We start from the raw sequence: 20,846 nt of genomic DNA on the forward strand, positions 1-20,846 counted from the left end.
TAAAGAGTATATGATAAAACTAAATGAAAGCCATCCTTTTTCCAAGGTTAGATGTGTATTGTGCATAGTGCATTACCATTGCCGAACTGGCAGAGCGACACACACCAAATTGTATATGTGATTTGTTTTCAATATATGAAACTTGACAATTGACATAGACGACGTGTAGCCTAAGTAACAAATTACATGTGTTATGTGCCAATTTTCTAGGCATGTGCAATGAATGTTGTATATGAATTCCAATACCTCTCTTCGGCCAAATAATACGCAGAAGATGCGTGAACACTGAACACATATATACAATGTCCTACAGTGTGCACATAGCTTATACATATATTTAAGCCGAGGTATAAACTGTGTTGGGATGACTCGAGTCACTTTTTCGTATGACTTGATTTGACTCGAGTCACTTCGCCAAAATGACTTAATTTGACTTGACTCGGCGTATCAGAAATGTGGATTGACTCGTGACTCGGAGCAAAATTCACGAGTCAATTTCATCAAGTAATCGGCATCGATAAAAATCACTATATCTTGCATATGGTCGATTTTTTTGCGAAATGCTGGTGTAACCCGTGAGAGCGACCAATCATTCAATAATCGTGCGTTTTACTGAGCCTCCGTTGTTCTATCACAAATAAATTGACCGGAAACGAAGTGATCGAAACTTACAGCTTACGCTGTCGTAACCTAGTATAGTAAAGTAAATTAATAGCAAAATGTCTATTTCTGTTCTCTGTTCTTACCTTTAAAAAAATATATTGCTTGATTGAAATTGAATTCGAATATACTTTATATAGTCCTCAACCACTGACGCAGGCTCGAATTGTATCATATCAATTTGTAAATGGGCAATGTATTGCATGTTATCATTCATTTCTTTATTCTCTATTTTTGCTGTTAGCTATAAACTGAGGCTGTAGGTATATGTGAGCGACGAAGCGCCTTTTTGCCTGCACATTTAACTCTATATTCGTTCATTGGTTCAGAATCAATGACCACTCAATCTGCATATCAGACAGCTATTAAAACGCAATGACGTAATCATTCCTAATACTTCAAATAGGCAACTTGGCTTGAATTGTGACTTGACTCGTGACTTGACTTGACTTGACTCGACTTGACTCGAGTCACCTCCAAAAATCGAGTGACTTGACTTGACTCGAGTCACCTTCGAAAATCGATTGATTTGACTTGACTCAAGTCAAAATGTGCAATGACTCGTGACTCGAAGGTAGTGACTTGATCCCAACACTGGATATAAATATTAGTTGCTGTCGGGCTCGATAGTACTAGAGTGGGTCACAATAACAAGTGGTTTGATTGCAACACGTTTAAACTTCAAATAAGAAGTAGCCTACACAATACGACGTTATATAGAACAAAGTCGAGTATATGCTTGCTATATGGTCAGATTCGGTATTTTCGAGGAAATAGTTTTGAGGTGATGAATTTATCTTCGAACCAAATCTGGAAAAAACTCCTTTCGGTAATTCCATGCGGTGTCAATATTTCGATTTTCTCACATTGCGACAATACAATAGATGAGCTGGTCACTGCCATTGCATACTTTTCAATTCCTCTAAACGACATAAATCGATTTGCAGCACATGACACAGCAGGGTAAACATATAATTCATGGGCAAATATTTTCTCAGGATTGAAGCGCTGGAGTTTAATAAGAAATCAAGTTTAGCAGTATTTACTTTGCAACGTCGAAAATTTCACTCTAATCTAGTTAGCGGCGACAGATATTCTTGAGATGAAGGGGCCCAACGATTGACTTTAATCTTCTGAAAGTCAAGTCAAGTAGAACATAAAACAATGGCAAGTGTCAGCAATGTTTTCTTATGTTGTTATATATCTATGGAAATAGTCCTCGTGAAAATCAATTCAACAAGGATCAAGGGTCATTGGATAATATAACAGTCTGAAGTGGCCAATTGAAATTGGATTCGACTTATTTGATCAATGACCACGTTTCGCTCTGCGTACTGAGTCGTCAGTTGTCAGATTTTGACTGACACATTTTCAACTACTATTCCTACAAAGACGTTAAGCGTTGGCCTTGAAACATTAGCTTGCAGTCATACTCCACGCCGGATATTCTATATATTATATAGCATACATTACGTATAAATTAAATATATTTCTTGCAGAAGCATGATTGCCATGATGCGTGAATAATCGTTAAATATGAATGACCAGAGAATAACTGTATCACGAGAGCATACTTGGCAAACGAAACGAAATTAGTATTACTGTGGCATGTGGCGAAACTTCGCTATCAACGGGAAACGAGAAAATCCACATATCTATAAGTTCAACAACTGCGGCGCAAAAAATATAGGAAGCTAATTTGATAGGTTGAAACAGTGTAGTTCTAAGCTATATTGTCGGAAAATATATCCGAATATTCCATAGCGAGAGTTGCATTTTAACCATTTTCACGTCACTAGAATATACATCAAATAATAACAATATGGTTTTGGGCCATATTTTCGGGAAATATATGTGAATATTCCATGCGAAAATTGCATTTTCACATATTCACATTTACACAAAACACATAAAATAATCTCATTCACGAGTGAGCACGGGCATATGAATCGAAAGAGGATTGCAAATGTCAAAAAATCCATAGATAATATCCGATTCAATGCTACGTCATATATGAGCGTAAGCTGTAATTTGGCGTACGCCTGTTAACATTAGTTGCGTCATGGCCATGTACAATTCACAATATATATTTTATGTGCAGGTATAAAAACATCGCATCCTTGGCGAACTCCCTAACACAATGGGAGTAATCATTCAAGTTTGCTCAAATGCATGTTTCATTCTACACACCAATTGCGGTGTGGATATGGATTCCACAAGATATAGTCGCGCAGTAACCTTTCCAGTGTCCATAACGACATCCAACATATATGTAGGAATCATGAATTCGCAGAAATAGTCAAACAGTCAGCGTTGCTACTACAGTATGTACTACAGCTACTACAGTATGTAGAAGCTGTAACGCAGTGGATTTCCACTCAATTAAAAAAGAAGTGTCAAGTTGTGTGAGATTATTTCACGGAGTTCGCATGACGATTTCGTACACACAAATGATGCAAACTCATCCCAAAAGTACTTGGTGCTATTCAAAATCGAAAGTGGAAATCAAAGAAAATTAGATCTAATCACTGTTAAAGTTGAAGTGGAAGCAGTCTTAAAAGTGTAAGTAGTGGTAATAGACATAATCTATACTAGAGGGCATCGGAAAACGGTTAATTGGTTACCGACACTGCGAACTCACCAGGAGTGTTAAGATAAGAGTTGTGTAATTTACCAATCTGCACAATATTTCCAATATTTCTTAGCTCATTGGCGATTTCGGAATTGAATCTAGATAGGTGAGTTGTCTAATTAGTTAAGTGTGGATTTTCAATGTCGTTCGTTCCAGCAGAAGTTCTAATTGCGCATGTACAAGGCTTTGTCAAGTTGCGAACATTACCTGTAGACAAAAATGACACTTCCACTTCGCACGTCCTCAATTGTAAAGTCCGTGATCTGCCGCGCGTCGTCGTCTCTATTCTGCATTTCGAGATGCTGGAGAGAAAATAGGCAGGTGCTCAATTCTTTGACGGAGTCCAAGGCTAGTATGTACTGGAAGAACTGGAACTCATTGATACCTTCACTACGGCTTGTTTGAAATTGTATTTGAATTCGGAAATCTCCGGCGAATCAGGCTGGCAATCTCCCAGACAACGGTCGTCCGCTAAGATACTGGTGCTTCCGCGTATCGTTGTGGATTCTGTCAACGGTGAAATGTGAATTAAGTCTGCAAAAGATTACAAGAATACAGCAAAGGGTTCCACGTTTCGATAAGAATTTGAGAATCGATTAGGCCAGTAGTTCTTAACCTTTAATAACCTGACGAACCCTTACGCTTATCTGCAATAGTTCGGCGTCTGCTACACAAGAATATACCAAATTACGCATACAATAGATTACGAGTGCATATAATGAACTGTGCATCATCAACATCAGTGTTAAAAGAATAAACCAATGAAACATTAAAACATGATTTTCACACAAAAATATATTGTGATAAATATTTACTGCAAATCGGCGTGACTTTTGCTGTGTGGGCGATGTTTTGACCTCCAGTAAACCGCTGATACCGGCAAATCGAATCCCTGGAGTTTCCGGGAACACCGGTTATGAACCAATAGACTAGGCGCACAGGGTACTTGATCCAAACTTACTACTCTTCGTTAGTCTAAGGTAGATAGTTCGCAAATTTTTGGAATATAAGCGCCACGAACTTTCAACCGTTTGCTATATTTACCAACCACGTCGGTGTAGATGTGTTACCAGAATCAAAACTGGCAGCGAAAAAAATCAAACAACGAGGTACCCTCAGAGATCAAATATATTGCGTGTGCGCTGTTTTTGATCAATTAGCATTTTTTTATCCAAAAGCTGCCCCAAGCCATCTCAGGATTGAAACGCGTAAAAAATCATCACGAAATTGAGGAAATTTGCCACCGTATAAATACAATTATTTCCGAAAATGTTCGGAATATCAAGTTGTACTATCTTTGCTTCTACTGATTGGAATTGACTCTAATTTTGTGTGAAACGATTTCAGGCTACCCAACGATATTTAAACTAGCAAGTGTAATTTGGATAAAATGATGTTTCTGCAATGCTCTAATCTGTGCATATAAAGTCACAATGGCGAAAAGTACGTAATGCAGATTACAGCGTGCCACGTAACTGCATGGGTGCGGTTTAGCGAGTGCATGCGTGGATGTGACTTGACGAATCTCATCGAATTCCATCAAATCGACACTATACCACAGTCGTCGAAACTTATAGGCATTTGAATATAACTTTTTCATGTATGATACACATTATCATTTATCTTCGTCACGGGAGAACCAATAACGTTAAAAGTGCTGTCGCAAGCACCACAATAGACCAATGCAGCCCACGAATGATAATGTGACAAGCCTGAATTTTGAATTCGCCGTATATACAATTTCGATGGGTTGTTCATTCGTTCTATCAACTAGCGAAAGCAGCGTACTGACGTTCCTAAACAATATTAACAATGCCGCATGCAACGTGGTCCGGCATAAATAGATGTTGAACACGCAAATTAATTAAATTGATAGCCATACAAAGAATGAGTCGCGGGCCGCCATTCGAATTCTATTATAGAAAACACGAGCCAGAAGTCGTTAGTATTAACAAGAATAATAGCGAAACGTTGACACGAATCAATCACCTCTCGCCCGATACTTGCAACAATCACAAACATCGAATCATATCCGATCCTATCTTACGCCGGTACCTTTGACGGTGCGGCAAACCGTCAATTAGACAATATTTAATCGTTCCAAATAGAACGAGCAACACGAAAAGCCGTACGTGGATGGCATTGTGATTAGTTAAGCGCCGGCGCCTTTGATCTGCTTGTTGACATCGGCAGACAGCCTACGACCAAAGAACTGCTGCGTGTGCAATTGTGCATCTGACGCTTCGTAACGTAGTATATCTTAAACTTTTTGAAATATTTGTGTACAATAGAATAATATATTGTTATTGAAATAAACCAGAACCCGAATATTTTGGCTGAGACTCGTCGAGGGGTAATTGTCAGCAACTAGTAGCGAATTGAAAGGAACATTGCAAATCAACAATCGTTCACCAAATATGATGATTGATGATAATGATGATGATACGATTACTGAATGCTGATATCCATATACAATTATCTACTAGTTATACAGACACATTCAGACCACATTGGATTGAATTAACTATTCAATATATTCGTCAAGGCCAGGGGTAATCGTCAGCAACTAGTAGAAAATAGCTAGTTACTATAGTAATATTATTACTACTACAGTGCTACTATAGTTGCAGATTTTTACCCCCGATGTGCGTCAGTCGAACGTATTCAGGTTAATTTCAATACGAATATATTGTTCATAGTGTTCAATCGTACACTGAAGTTCTGTACCTCCAATGGTATAATCAAATATCAGTGTGATTGTCGTATCCAAAAACATTATTGCAAATATCGCAAATAAGTGGTATAATAATTGGGGAATTGAAATGCATTGGTATATCCTGTATGCGGTAAGCGATAGTTTGAAAATTTTGCAATTCCAAAATGTAATCGTTAGATACCTTGTGGACTACAACATACATATAACTGGATTAAAGAGCAGACAATTTAATAGTATATTCCTATTGAAATAAACCCGAATACCTTCGGCTGAAACTCGCCAGGGGTAATCGTGAGCAACTAGAAACGATTTCATAATCACTTTGTACAACAACAGCCGTAACATGGAAAATTAAAAAGTACTCGAATTTTCATGTCGGTGAAGTCATCATTACTGATGCCATATTGTGATTTTTAACCGTTAGAGTGTGGTAGGATTCAATAAGACAGTTATGATGCATAGTTTTAAATACATGTAAAGAATCTTTAATATGGGATGGAATTTTGTGATATAAGCACGAGGTATAAATAAGTTCATAGAGTTCCAAGCTATTTCGTGTAATGAGCATCATATCCACTAAGCTGAGTAAAATAGTCAAGTAGCATATTATTATAGTGTATCATTGTGAAGTATAGTGTAGGATACTAGCCTATTACTATCCTAATGAATATATTGTTTGTCGCGATATCGGACTTTTGTACCATCGGAAGCCTATGGTAATGTTTATATAGATAATTCTGAATTCAAAATAAACCCTATCCACCCTCCTCTCTCTCTGTTCGATTCCAAGAAAACTGCTCAAAATCCTAGCGAACTTACTTTTCCCCGACGGACAAGATCCCGCCGATATCTCTACGATGTCTTTCCCCGATTTGCAAGCATGTCTTTCCAAAGCGCACTTCGACATGTACGTTCTGCCGTCCGAGCCACAGATCATGATGGCGCTTGACGAGGGGCAGGGAATATCATCGCAGCACTGAGGCTTACCGCTGCTGTCAAGAGAGCATTTCCCCTCGCAGGCGCTAGCGATTGACTGAGTGCTTTCATTGAAAAACGCGCAAGGTTCTGAAAAAGAGACCCGTCTAAGTGATTCTGAACCTTCAAAAACCGGAGGAAAACCTACGCTACTCTGCAAGTCGTCGAGAATTCTCAAATTTGCGCCGAGTCGAAAAAACGTACCACATCACACGTCCAACTACACATCTTATACGTTACTATAAATTACTGGTGAACAAAATTAACTGAGCGTCAACAACATTAATAAAAGAACAAACAGTTATACTACGATTCTCACACAAAACGAATACATTATAGTGAATATTTCTTTGCGAAACAGTGTGAGATCTGCTCATTCTGCTGTTACGTTTCAGAGACCAGTTCAGAACTGCGAGCCTTCACCGTAGAAAGAGTTATCGCATTGTTCGGTCGTAACAAAGTTCGTATTTTACTTCGATTACGACTGTAGCCTGTTATATTAATAAATGCCACGATGAAACGACGTATGTGCATTGTGCAGCCATATTTGATAAAAACTTGACAATGCTACATTGCAGTTATTCTTTGGTTTTGTTGCTTGCTATGCACAAAATTCCAACTTGTTTATCAAATTTCTAGACTACATATTGTTGTTGAAAAGCCTGCGCTATTGAATAAGGTATTACGGCGTCTGACGAATTCCAACATTAAAATAAGGACCGACATAAGTATGTATCAGCCTCGCCATTATGAAATACCCCCATTCAAGGAAGTGAAAAGGGTTGTACTTGAAGTAATTTATAAGTATCCCTTTATTTAAGTGTCTAAAAAAAGACTAGCGGTGCATGAAGGTTTGGTATTTGCTATCATCATTCAGTAATGTTTTACTACACACCAGGACGCAAACGAGAATGATTCACAGGCGAAGATGAAACAAAATATGACCATCAGCCTTTGATGTCGACATAATGGCTGTGTATTGTGGTTGTGAGTACGGTATGTGATTACGTTCATCACGCGTCTGGAAAGCGTCGGCATCGTTGTTCGTAGATCCAAACACTGCGCATTACTGCGTGAAATATTTGACCTGTCGAATTATATGCGGACACTTCAATCTATAAACGTTGGGTCAACTGTAGGATCGTGTCGTACACAACGCTGATTCAATGGTGTAATCATAGTTATATCTAGCTAAAATTTCGTATCGTTGGCTATATAAACCAAAATTTTAAGTTTACATACGGAAACGAATGCGTACAGTACAACAGTTTACAGAAGTTAAGAGTTTGCTATGGTTTCTGATAGGGACATAAATTATTGTGAACGCATTGAAGTAGAAATAACTCTAACTTACAGATAGATGCGCAATCCGCATTGCGCGTGAACTGGCTGAAAATCTAGATAATTGCGAACAATCCGAAAGCCGTCATTGTTATGGGCTTAACGTTACGGGGCTCCGATTGTTCTAATAAATAGCAATTTCAGTATTTTCAGGGGAGTTCTGGGATGGTTGCAGTGCTCTTACATGATCATAATCAATATTTTCAGAGTCACAGTCTGACAGTAGCTTTTTCTCAAGGCTCCCTTTAATAAAATTTGCGCGAGGTTAGCAAGGTATACCATTACCATATTTGTTTACGAAGCTACCATAGATTGATGTTGCTCTATCCGTTTGCCAGGTCGTGCAGTGACGTATTTCGCATCTAATTGTGGATTAGTTATCTATAATTGCGCCGAACATGGGCCGATGACGTTGGTACGTACAATAAAGGGATTTTGTTATGCACATCGCAATTGCAAAACTGTCGTCGTAATCAATGACGGTGCTTTGAGGTTTGCGTCAAAACATGTCATAATTTAGATTACAATTTGCGAATGACCGAGTTGAATACGAAAACTGCATGAAGTGAAGCCATTACGGATTTTGACGTCACGCAGAGTAACCGGTCAAATCTGTATTTTTTCAAGTTTTTGAACGCCCAAGAAAGATGACCATATTAAAAAAACCACAACTACGGTTAGGGTTACATTTGAAACAAATATGTTTAATACATGGCCCCTAATTGTTTAATATATGGTTTCATGGTATGGCGTCACGAACCCTATACGTGACGTCACCGTGAATTGACATTATAATCTGACTATATCTGTAGTGTAAGTCGTCAAACGGCTCATACCACATGTTGTTTGGACAGTATCGACACAATTTTGAACTAATTATACAATTTGCAAAACAAAAAGTTTTTATTAGAAATGGTATTGCTTGAAACACTTCTCATGGATCCCGAATTATGCGTCGCAAAAAAATATAGGATACAAATTTGGGCGGGACATCAAACTTGATTCACACCGATAACGGCCCGCCGTTTCAAATTGTATCATTCTACTAGCGGTAATTGGATGTACATGTACATGAAACAGCCATTACTGGATTTCATAGCTTCATGAAAAGTACATACCGCAAGGCGATCTCCTCACGACGGTAATCTCTTGTGCGTTCATGCACGCTTGCCTGTGCAAATCGCATTCAGAACGATACGTCCTCTGGTCCGAACCGCAGACCAATTTAGGCGCCACGCCATCGCACGAACGACACCTGCACCTAGCAGAGTTTTCGACTACCACGCATTCGGCAGAATTTCCGCAAGACATCGTGTCGCACAAGTCCACGTGAAGCACAGGCGCTGAAATGTGTCAGAAGATTACGAGCTTGAATTTTTGCTGATGAGCCGGTCTTAGCATGCATTGTAATGACTCGAGAACAGTGTCATGCTTAGACTCGAGTTGTAATTAAGTCACAATTTTTCGTGGACTGGACTTGACTCCAATCAAAACTATCAAAGTATGATCGATTTATGGATCAATCAACCACCATAGGAACAAAGGTGTCGAGGCCATTCCCATTAACGTATGAACTATAATTGACAGTAATAAGCAGGAACCATATACGAATAGTTTTGGATTGCTTCTCAAGCACTGTAGTGCGGACGCAATCGACTTGTCCAAAAAGTTTATCGAGAAAACACTCTAAAACAGAATCCCGTTCCGAAGCGGTTCTTCCGTCTGCACGTCCATTAAGACGTGAATGTTATATCTACAAATAGTACAGCATCGACGAATAGACCACAATTTTGGTCTCTCTAGGAACGACAGATTACAATCGTCAAGAAGCAATTTAGGACGAACGAGCGGAAGAACAAGCACAATTTCCTCGTCTCGCTCACAATGCGACCACAGGAACAGTACTGACTCTAGCAGCGCAAAGTGAAGCCTTGGATCTGGGCTGGCAGAAGAAATTTCAAGGTTTTGTACGAATGAAGAATAGCTGCTAATTATTTAGTTGATTGTGAAGAGAACGGCTAAAAAATTACAATGAACCGCTATTTAAAGTGGAACGTATACGTAAACGTATATAGAAACGGTTTGAACTTTTAAGATTCAGACGGAAATACATCGGTAATGAAATAGAATATGACATGTTTTACAATAGCAAGCGCATTCCGGTCGGAGCAATAAACACATTCCACGGTGGACAGTAAAACAAGGTCGATATACACGCCCTGGTGCAAAATCAACAGCTGTCAAACTGAATGGCCCACTTGAAGGTTCTATAGCAAGACTGTATTCACGCACAGTATAGATGCATATAAGCGCTATCAACGAATGACTCAACGCTAAAAGTCATGTCTGCACACCCAATGAAAGAAGACGGAAAATAGAGGGAGATGGAGCGCGAAAAAACAGAAGACAAGGGTTGTAGTTCGGCAACTCATATAGCATGAAAAATTAGTTCAACAAATTAACCCTGTATGTATGTATTACATTGGAAGTGTCACAGAAGTGCTTATCGCTTGCGAAAAGGGCTTACACGTCGCAGATCAAAAACTAAAGCATGATGTTCTTTCCACCAAAATATACGTATTTCTGCTAAATTGAATCAGACGCCAACATGGCCTACGCAGTACGCACAGCGGAAAATAGATCCATATCGTTTCCACTACAGAATAAATGATATCCCAAATTGATGGCCATGCATCGCAGAGTCGCTCTTGATTGAATCAAATACGTTAAGTTTATTCGGTGTCAATAACCTAATTTATATAATAAGAGTACTCTATAATAATGGATGGGTGCGATATTGCTTCGGATATATTCGAGCTCAATACATGATTAGTTGATTGTTCTGTTCTCCAATGCACCTAATCACTCTAATATATGATCCCTAAAATATGGAGATGCCAGAGGAAATTGCCAAGAACAATAAAGTCAGTAAATCAGAAGGAATCCTACGATATCGTCTACACACAACTAAACATGAACCATATCTACCCATTGCGACTATTTATTCAACTCACGAAGTGCATGGCTCATACGTGAGGGAAATGCGATCACATATCGGTTGCTGACGCCATGAAAGATCCTAGATTTGCAAAAGTCTGAATTCACGTCTGCGCCTTTGCAAATCGAAGCTGGGCAAATAAGAACACCCACGGAATTCAAGTGCAAATAAGACACAGAAATATAGCAAACAGACGTTATGCGTTTATGGTACAGATAAGTATTTAGCGAAATTGACTCGTGCGTCTTGAAGCTCCGTGTAATTCGACAACACGCTCTTTATTAGGGCTGGGCACAATGATTCGAGTACTCGAATCTGAATCGAGTAACAATTTTAATGATTCAAGTCGAGTAGTAAAAGACAATTTATTCGAGTATAGAAATTATACGCTTCTCGCCTCTGAAAGTTAATTTATCAACACCGTGGAAGCCTTGAAACCTTGATTGGCGGTATCGTAGCATACGAAATATATAGTACAAAGCTACGAAGGTTACTGAGCGTAGCACATTTTCGAAGTCACGATTATCCCACAACATTTTCACCAAGTGAAATGAAATCGGTATGACCGAAAAATACCAAAGTATCATGAGATGGATAAAAGACACTTTATTCTTCGTGGCGGCATACACGGTACATATTTGAACTTTGACGAATTACATTCTGTTATGGCGTCATAATGAGTGATACTCGATTACTCGACTCGACTCGAAGCAGATTACGTGATTCAGGATCGAATCACTCAAGTACTCGGTTTTGCCCAGACCTACTCTGTATAATATACGTTTATGGTTCGCAGTTACATGGCAGTTACAAGTAAGCCCTGCTTATGAGGACAACGATTTCATGCAATCCTATCAAGTATCGGTGGAAGATGTTATAAATATAGGCCTATTTATTTCAATATACGAAGATAATCATAACAGTGCCATCAGATCTAGCATATCCCAATTCAAATATAAATGAACATTGTGTATTTTGACGATTATCACCCTAAATTGTGTTTTCACGCCCGTCCAATTGGTGATATTGTGTACAATACACCAATTCTTATGGAGACAAATCCCCGGGGCTGTAGTGGGTTCTGTTGTCGTGTACCAGCTCAAGAAATCTCAAAAGAGTGGTATACGCGTGAACAGTACCCAGTACCCACTGTACCCCTGGAATATACTATAAATAGGGGTGGTGTTCTTGGCTCATTTTCGCCGATTGAAATGGGTATGAAACCACAATTTAGTACTTGAAAGGGCCGTTTACCTGATTTACACCCATTCCAATAGATGAAAATAAGCCAAACATGGATGAAATCAGATAAATACATCTAATTTCCCCCCATGGATATTGGATATAGCCTACCGTTTAGTTTCAATAAAATTATACAGTATATCCGAATCCAACTTCATGCTTATTTCCTTCATTGATACACCGGGTTTGAAAGCGTTATTGCACTCATTGCTATTTCGTGTACAGTAATGGTAGACTATATATTTTGAAAAATACCTAATTTTGTACAATAAGATGTTAGATGTATATTATTGATATCAGCAGATATAGATGACCTTTACGGCCGAGTAAAACAGCACACCACACATTGAATAACATGATCGGCCTTTCGTAATATTGTTTTGGTTCGGTGAAAGGCTTAATCGTGTCAAGGCATATTATATAAGATTCATGTACGATGCACGGGTTCGTCGCGAGGCAAGTTCATAACTCTCAGAAATTCAAGCAAGTAACGCCAAATATATCGATTCGGGACCATCGTTTGATTTGTTTCCATTGATGTGAACTTGGTCCATGACCGCTGTTTAGAAGGTTGTGAACATCAATGGCAATGAAATTCAAACGTTCATCGTCAAATTTTATGGCGACACTTAACGTGGTGGGTCGATCAGCGATATCTCCAACCAATACAATGATTGAATACACTGCGTGATACTAATTACAATAGCGACAGAAATGAATAATAATTAGGGGTCGTCGTAAGGCGCGAAAATGCACATTGCACAAAATCCATTACATCGTTAGCGTTATGCGTCATATATACGGAACGGAAGCGTACCGTTCGACCATTGCCTTCGTAACTGGTTACATTCATCAGTGTTTTCGTCCTAATCCACTCTGATTCGAATACAAAAGAAAATTTGAACAGCTTCTTGGAGGTACAGAACTTCAATATGCAATTGAATAGTCATATTTTGTTATACGATTGTTGATATGCAATGTTTTTTTGAATTCTTTACTAGTTGCTGACGATTACGCATGACGAGTGTCAGCCGAAAATATCCTGGCTCATTTCAATATGAATGTACTATTCAAGAGATAATTTGCAGTCACGCGCCAATGGGAAGCTAATTTTACTGCTTAGAGTCAGACTTGTACAAGTTGGATTTTTAAAATCCGCATTGCGCAATTTGAGCTAGAGATGAACTACTCACTTTCCAGCACTGGCAACTAAAACAATACCAAATCTTTACAAATCCGCAACTAATTAACTAAAATACAGCTACATAGACTTAATTCAGAAGCAACTCAATAATTTTATCGCGGTGTTTTGAGTGCGTTGAATTTCGAGTTTGAGCTCGATCAACCTGCCTACGCCACTGTTGGTATAGTATTGACTCTGATCTAGCAATGACTGCACGAACACCACGCAACAGAACACCAGAATCGCGATTCCCAGATTTTATAGTTGTATCGCAACTATTTTTTCAATTTGCAACTAGACGTAGACCACTTATCAGAATCCGCAATTAGAACTAGTTCAAAAACCAGTACTAGTTGACCGTCAACTAACTAAATTGGTAGTTTGTACAAGTGTTTTGCAAGTCTCATATCTCGACTCGACTTCTCCCAGTCAGAGCAAAATCTGAAGTAAACACATTGGCGCTTATAGAGGTAACTGGTAGGCTAACGTTAAACAGAGATAGACACGCATCAGCAGACTTACCGCAAGCCTGTCTCGACACCACTCTTATCCTCTTCTGCCACCAGCACTGCGCCACTTCAAGCACCCTCTCGCAATGATAAGTAAGTCCATCGGAGCCACACACGGGCGCGGTAACATTACCGCAGCTCGCAATGGGACAGACGCAAGTAGCAGAGCCGTTGACGGCGGTCTCGCATTTGCCCCCGAAGCCGCACCACACGAACAAGCAAGGATCTGCGAGAAATTCAAGATGAGTAATTCGATTATCGAAGCGAGGGTTGATTTCCGTTTGGTTACGGATCACAGGAGAGATGTAAGGAAATATCACCTGCTGCTTTCTTGGGAGCTTCTTCGATCTTAATCCCTGCAAAAGACGGACAAGTGTCAGGCTCTTGTTGTTTTTATTCATTCATGCAGTTCCGACTACGCTGATCATTTTACACCAGCCCTATATTCTATATTACTAATCCACATCTGCTGACTCGTAGCACGACATACTCTATGGATTTTTAGTTCACTGCTGTAATGTCACGTGGTCACGAATACAGGCTGCAACTATGGGACTCTGGACAATGATTAGAGCACTGTAATCTGAGCTGAGTATTAATTCCGATGATTCGAGAAGCGTAGCGAAATATGTTTTTTCGGGTATTCAAATGATACGCCCCTTTTTTATAAGAGTTAATTTTATCAACGAGAATTATAGTTTTGATAGTATTTTACACTCTGGAAGCCTCGAAGCCTCGATTGGTCGTATCGCGGAATACGGAACATTTAGTACAAATAGGGTTGCATTGCAATCAAATGGTTGTTTTAATCAGGTTTTAAACAAATACCTTTAAAAAATATGTTTTTTAACTTGTATACTTTCAGAAAATCGTGTTGTATGAGCCTACGGAGTGCGGACGATTACCACCCGATATAGCCGACGTACGCGATATGGGATGGTTGGAACCCTCGAAATAATCGGTTCAATAGCTATAGTGTACGCAGATATAGATCATTGGTACGGAGTGAATGTTCTGATCATGGTGACCGCCGATCGTAAAAACACTGCATGACGATGTATAACATGGTTTGGAAGCCTATTTCGTTGAAGGAGCTGTTTTGCACAAAATTTTTCAATTGTCAATGTCTATTCACGATGGCGTCAAAATTAAAGATTCGTGATGTCAAGACTTGAGAAAAATTGAAAACATGTTTTAAACAAGGGTCTTGTTTTAAACATGTTTGTTTTAAATTGATTTTGCTTTAAATGCAAACCTAAGTACCAAGATAACCGCGTTAGTGGAAATGAAATATATGCGCATTATGGCTGTTCAAACATGACTTTTTTTCTCAAATCGTGCTGGTTACTTGATAAAATTGTTAGGTTACCTGAATTAAGCCTACACACAAAATTTGGTTCAATTCCAGCCAGTAACCGCTATGCTACAGGAGAAGAAAGTTTCTATTTGTTTTATAAAAATAAATAATAAAAAATTTGAAAATTTTCTGATCACCCCATGAAAGTGTTAGGCTGTTTATAGAAACGACCCTCACTAAATGGTTGGAATTGAACCAAATTTGGTGTGTAGGCATAAATTAGGTAACCTAACAATTTTATCAAGTAGCCAGTACGATTTGAGAAAAAAAGTCGTTTTTGAAGAGCCCTAATGCGCATTCGTGATGATCTCACATCATCGTCACAAATGCAATGAAATAGGCGTACCGTCGATCACTGGCGTAGCAGCATGTGCTGCCGCCCCCGGCGCTCTTGAAAATGCCGCCCCCTAGGTAGACCTCATCAAATTTCGACATAGATTGATGTTCAGCAAGTAATCTTGTCAATAGGAATAATTACAAATAATATGCCGCTTCTCAGCTTCACCGTCTCGACGTTAATGACGCCGAAAATAATAAAAACAAGAAATAGCGAACGAATGTATTGTACAAATAGAAAATCAATGGCCGCCTCAAAGCAAAAGCAGCTATAACATCCTCAAATACAAGTTTTTGAACGTAGTCTCTTTCTATAGACAGAATGGATGGAGCTGATAGCCGATCATTATTCATGAATCATGATAGAACTAAATATATAAGACCAGGGGCGTATTTAGGGGGGGGTAATGGGTGTCCGGCATCTCTCTCACTGTGCAGCCTCATTTTGCCGCCCCCTTGGAGCCTGCCGCCCCTGGCGCAGAGCCAGAACCGCCAGGTGGCTGCTACGCCACTGCCGTCGATAAAATACCCACCACCCAGACATCTTTAATGCGGGGTGAAGTCAAACTGTCATTATTGTCCTCGTGGTGGCATAAAAGATGCATATTCGAACCTTCCAGTTTCCACATCATTGATGCTCTTGTGATGTCATAACGAGTGATACTCGAAGCTTATTATTCGATGCACAATCGAATCGCTCATGCCCTCGAATTTTCTCAGCACTAGTTTCAACAAACACTATCGCAATTGTAAATATATTAAGATCAAGGCATCGCGCAGTATGCACGCGTTAAATCAACGAAATGAAGATTTCGGCGATCTGCTACAAAATACTAGAGGAGTTGTAATAACATATGCGTCTACTCGGGACCCCAGTTTACCGATAGCCAACTACGTCGAGATTACGTCTCCGTTTAAGAACCGCAGGGTTCTTTCAGTTCAGGCACCGTTTTCCGATTGTAATCACCAGACACAAATACTCAAAAGCTTTATTCCTACAAGCTCGCACCAGCTAACCGTAAATCCGCAAACAACTCGAACTAGGATGATTACAATTAGAACCTGACCGATATCGGATTTTGGTCCGACGCCGATCAAATCGATAACTGGCTCCTTCACCGATGACCCCGATCTATCTGGCCTTCAAAAGATAACATATCTAGCTTAAGGCGCATTTCCAAACTTCACAGCATTTATTAAAACAACTTCACAGTACCCGCGATGGGTGGACAATCTGGACATGAAATAAACCAGAAATGCCTCATCTGGACACCTGTAGGGGCTGTAGGCTATAAGAAATCGATCAATATATATAGCGTAGCAGTCGTAGATTTAAGTTTTATCCCTATACTGTGTCATATTGTGACGTTCCAGAAATTGCCGCTATGTTTCCCTCCACTGGCCGATACCGATATTTATTTCAACGTGGGATATCGATTATCGGCGAGCCAATATTCGGTGGAGCTCTAGTAATGATGACGTTATGAGCAACAATTGCCAAACAATTAGAAGCGGAGTGTGGGAATCGCTACTGTAACAACGGGCGGATCGGGTGTGTGTTCTCAGATACAGTCTACTTGACAGCCTGGGAAAACAGGTAGGATTTTCTGACAAAATCATGTCGACACAACTCGGAACAAAACCAGTGGGTAATCGGAAACTCCGAGAGATATATCTACAATCAACTGGGCTTGGTTTCGTGTTCAGATTTGGCTATCTCGGCCGACGACCCGTCATGCGATTATAGAATGAATCGGAATCTGAAATAACCCTGTTCTAATCTGTTCATTTGGATTTAAACGCGCGATGTTGTCGACTAGACGCTAACTCTAGTTCAAAAAGACGTGCACACGTGAAAAATAGGTGTATTTTTTCACCATAGCATAGAATGGAAATCAAGTAAACGGTTTATACGGGTCATCTTAACATTTTGTAAGGGTCTAAAAGCACAATTTTGTACTAGAAACTGAAGTTTGCCTGAATGACACATCTTACGGTAGGGTGAAAATCGCCGATAGACAAGATCAATTTAATTGTCACGCGTAGCAAGAGGCACACGTCATGATCGGCTCTACGTTTTACTAAAGGAAAATCCGAAGCCCGTAGCTAAGACCGATAGCACCTTACTCGGTTATTGAAGAGCGACCAGGTGCTAATGCTAATGGTACTTGAAAATGCAAGTATTCAATTTTGTGGTGTGGGAAAAGTTGACGCATTTCGTATATAGCCCATATATAGGTAGCAAACATATGAAAATGTTCGTATATCTACAAAAATCCAATACGAATTCAACAATTCGAGGTGCGCGTCGATCAGTCCAGTGCCGCTAAACGGTAATCCACCGGAAATGGACAATAATTGTGAACTTCCCAATCAATTTGGAATTACGTTACACCGATGAATTTTCGGAATAATCACGCACACACCGACATTATAGTATTCCATTCTAACCAAGCCTACTGAGTGAAGCTGAAGCGCTTAGTACGCCCACAAGCAAGTTTCGAGCAACGAAAAGCCGTAAACGTCTTAAGAATAGCGTTAAATTGCAAATCTTTATAATCCGATAATGCTGAATTGGGCTTGCGGCCCTCACAAGCCGCTAAGTTACATATACATATATGACGTCCATATGTGCATGTGAAAAGTTTAAACATGTACCTTTCAGGTGACCACAAAGAACATAATGCCAATTCTACAACACATCAAAGATGATTTCGCAATTTTTGCAACCACGACTCTCCCATTGCGCTTGTGACAAGGCGACTGTACGCGGAACGCTTCCTACTATAAATATGGCTATGATCGCAACATATATGACCCAAAATTGAGAAGCAGATGTTTAATGAACATATGACGCCCGGCCTCGTCATTTCTATCTCGCGTCGCAGCTCATCTTCAAGTTATTCTGGAATAGGGGTTATGTATATCACAGGATAAAATGGATTTTTGCAAACAATTTTTTTCCAAAACCCCAACAAAACATCTCTAATCACAGCGATCAGTAGGCTATTGGCCATTTGGCGATTGAAATGAGTTTGCACAGTAGAATATTTCATCACAGACGGGAATTCTGCTTATGTGAATAATATAGTTCTAGCTCTTAGGAAGCGAGTCTTCCTTGTGATTTCTTTCATTTAAAGAATACGACTCAGGTTATCAACCATTTTGCAAATTATTGGAGGTTTCGCGGACCCCTGAAAATGCTTCGTAGACCCCGTTGAGAACCGCTGCATTAAGATTAATACTAAATTCATATTTGAGTGGTCGAACCATTGTGTCCGGAGTTAGTGATGATAGCAAATCGAAATAGTATTTTTGTTCAAAAAATATTTTTACAGATTATCTATATTTGACATCGCATTTCAACAAATGTTAAACGCACAATCACGTCATAGTCAACGTCCCAATAGCGAATCTGTTGATTTGGCCCGCGTAAAATAATCCTCAATGTGTCACCGACCATCTGTCAAAAGCGCGCGGAGGAACGGATAGGTCAAAGTGATCAAGTCAAGAGCGATGACCTTGAACGTTGCATACAGAAACAAAGTACGTGCCGGCGTCACACTCCATGAAAATATCCTCCAGTTGTTATGATATATGTATTCTACTGTTTCGCGAAAGGGGTGTTTTGTTATCTATATATATATCATATATCTTTGATGGAGAAGCATTGTAACTAGTAAAGACAACATATTGCTGCTTAACAGACACTTGCATTCTATCCTAATGCCATTTCTGTAACGGTGGAATCATATCTGATCCGAAGTTGTTTCTGATTTGAATCCCACTAAAATTCAGAATGCTAACAGTAACGTTAACGGTACAGCTGTCACAATTATCCTAACTGCGTGGAAATCGATACCTTGAGTCGAAACTCCGTGGCCAAAATGAAAGTCATACTTATCATATTGATATAAATTGTTCTTTTCAATTCATTATTTGTTGCTGACGATTTCCCCATACCTATGTCCGCCTAAAATATTCAGGTTTATTTGAATACGAATGTCCTATCCAGTTGCATACCAAAATTTATAGTTCATCGAAAATCAGATCGAAGCCTATTTTGTGATCACGCACCAAATTACCGCATAGAAAATCAAAAGTCTCCGAGACTCATTACTTATTCATTTCGATCCAAGTATTTTTGGTGCCCCACTAACTGACAGTTGTACAACTGATCGTTATCCTGTTAGGGTTAACCACAGTACGATTCAAGATTTATAAATATGTATGACATGTAAGTGCGATATCGTGCCTCTTTGACGTCATAAATGATACGAAGTATTGGAGTTCGATATTCAAACTGCAAACGGCGCGCGGCGACCACGTCAATATATAGGCAAGGAGAAACCAAAATCTAATTCAAACAGTTTCGGTCAGTGATGGATTTCCAAACAGCCAGGATGTGTCGGAAATACTTGATTTTTTAACTCCGCCGCCCAAAATACGCGTTTCATCGGAGATTCCTCGTTGCGAAATGTGCCATCGTTAGTGAACTGAATATGAGCCCCGTTAGTGACCTGAATAGTGAATATGTCCCACGCAGAATCCTGTAATCGTCATCTATGAATATGGGCCTTGGTTGTGTTTTCTTAACGAACCGAAATCTTATTTCCACCAATCTCATTTTAAACCGTGAAATAATATTGACCGTGATGAAAAAGACCAACAGGTGATAAGCATGTATTTTTCTGTTTGACAAACGACAACAACTTTGTAATTGAAGAGATGCTCAGGAGTATTTAACCTCAAAGTACATTTGAATAATATATTCACGTTTATTCACGAAGTTTTCCGAGCTGGCACTCGTCAATAAAGGAACAAATCATGAAACCAGCTATTGATTGTTGCTACACAAAATTTTGGATGTTTTCATTATTGTTGGTAAACAATGTCT

At 39.4% G+C, this 20,846-nt stretch overlaps 1 protein-coding gene across 6 annotated transcripts in view; it reads right to left on the reverse strand.

Annotated features, from left to right (window-relative positions):
- LOC145453292 (agrin-like) overlaps window positions 1-20,846 on the reverse strand; it is a 78,622-nt gene that overhangs the window by 40,189 nt on the left and 17,587 nt on the right. For all 6 annotated transcript variants that reach the window (XM_080331271.1, XM_080331274.1, XM_080331270.1 and 3 more), the window contains exons 4-9: window positions 14,577-14,612; window positions 14,270-14,482; window positions 9,443-9,667; window positions 6,828-7,073; window positions 3,678-3,799; window positions 3,500-3,594 (exon numbers count right to left, since the gene is read on the reverse strand). In XM_080331271.1, the coding sequence (XP_080187397.1) occupies window positions 3,500-3,594; window positions 3,678-3,799; window positions 6,828-7,073; window positions 9,443-9,667; window positions 14,270-14,482; window positions 14,577-14,612 (937 nt within the window). The remainder of the gene's footprint in view (window positions 1-3,499; window positions 3,595-3,677; window positions 3,800-6,827; window positions 7,074-9,442; window positions 9,668-14,269; window positions 14,483-14,576; window positions 14,613-20,846) is intronic.

This window comes from Botryllus schlosseri, chromosome 13 (genome assembly GCF_051294905.1).
Source record: "Botryllus schlosseri isolate E-star chromosome 13, Bs_hap1, whole genome shotgun sequence".
Lineage (NCBI taxonomy): Eukaryota > Metazoa > Chordata > Ascidiacea > Stolidobranchia > Styelidae > Botryllus > Botryllus schlosseri.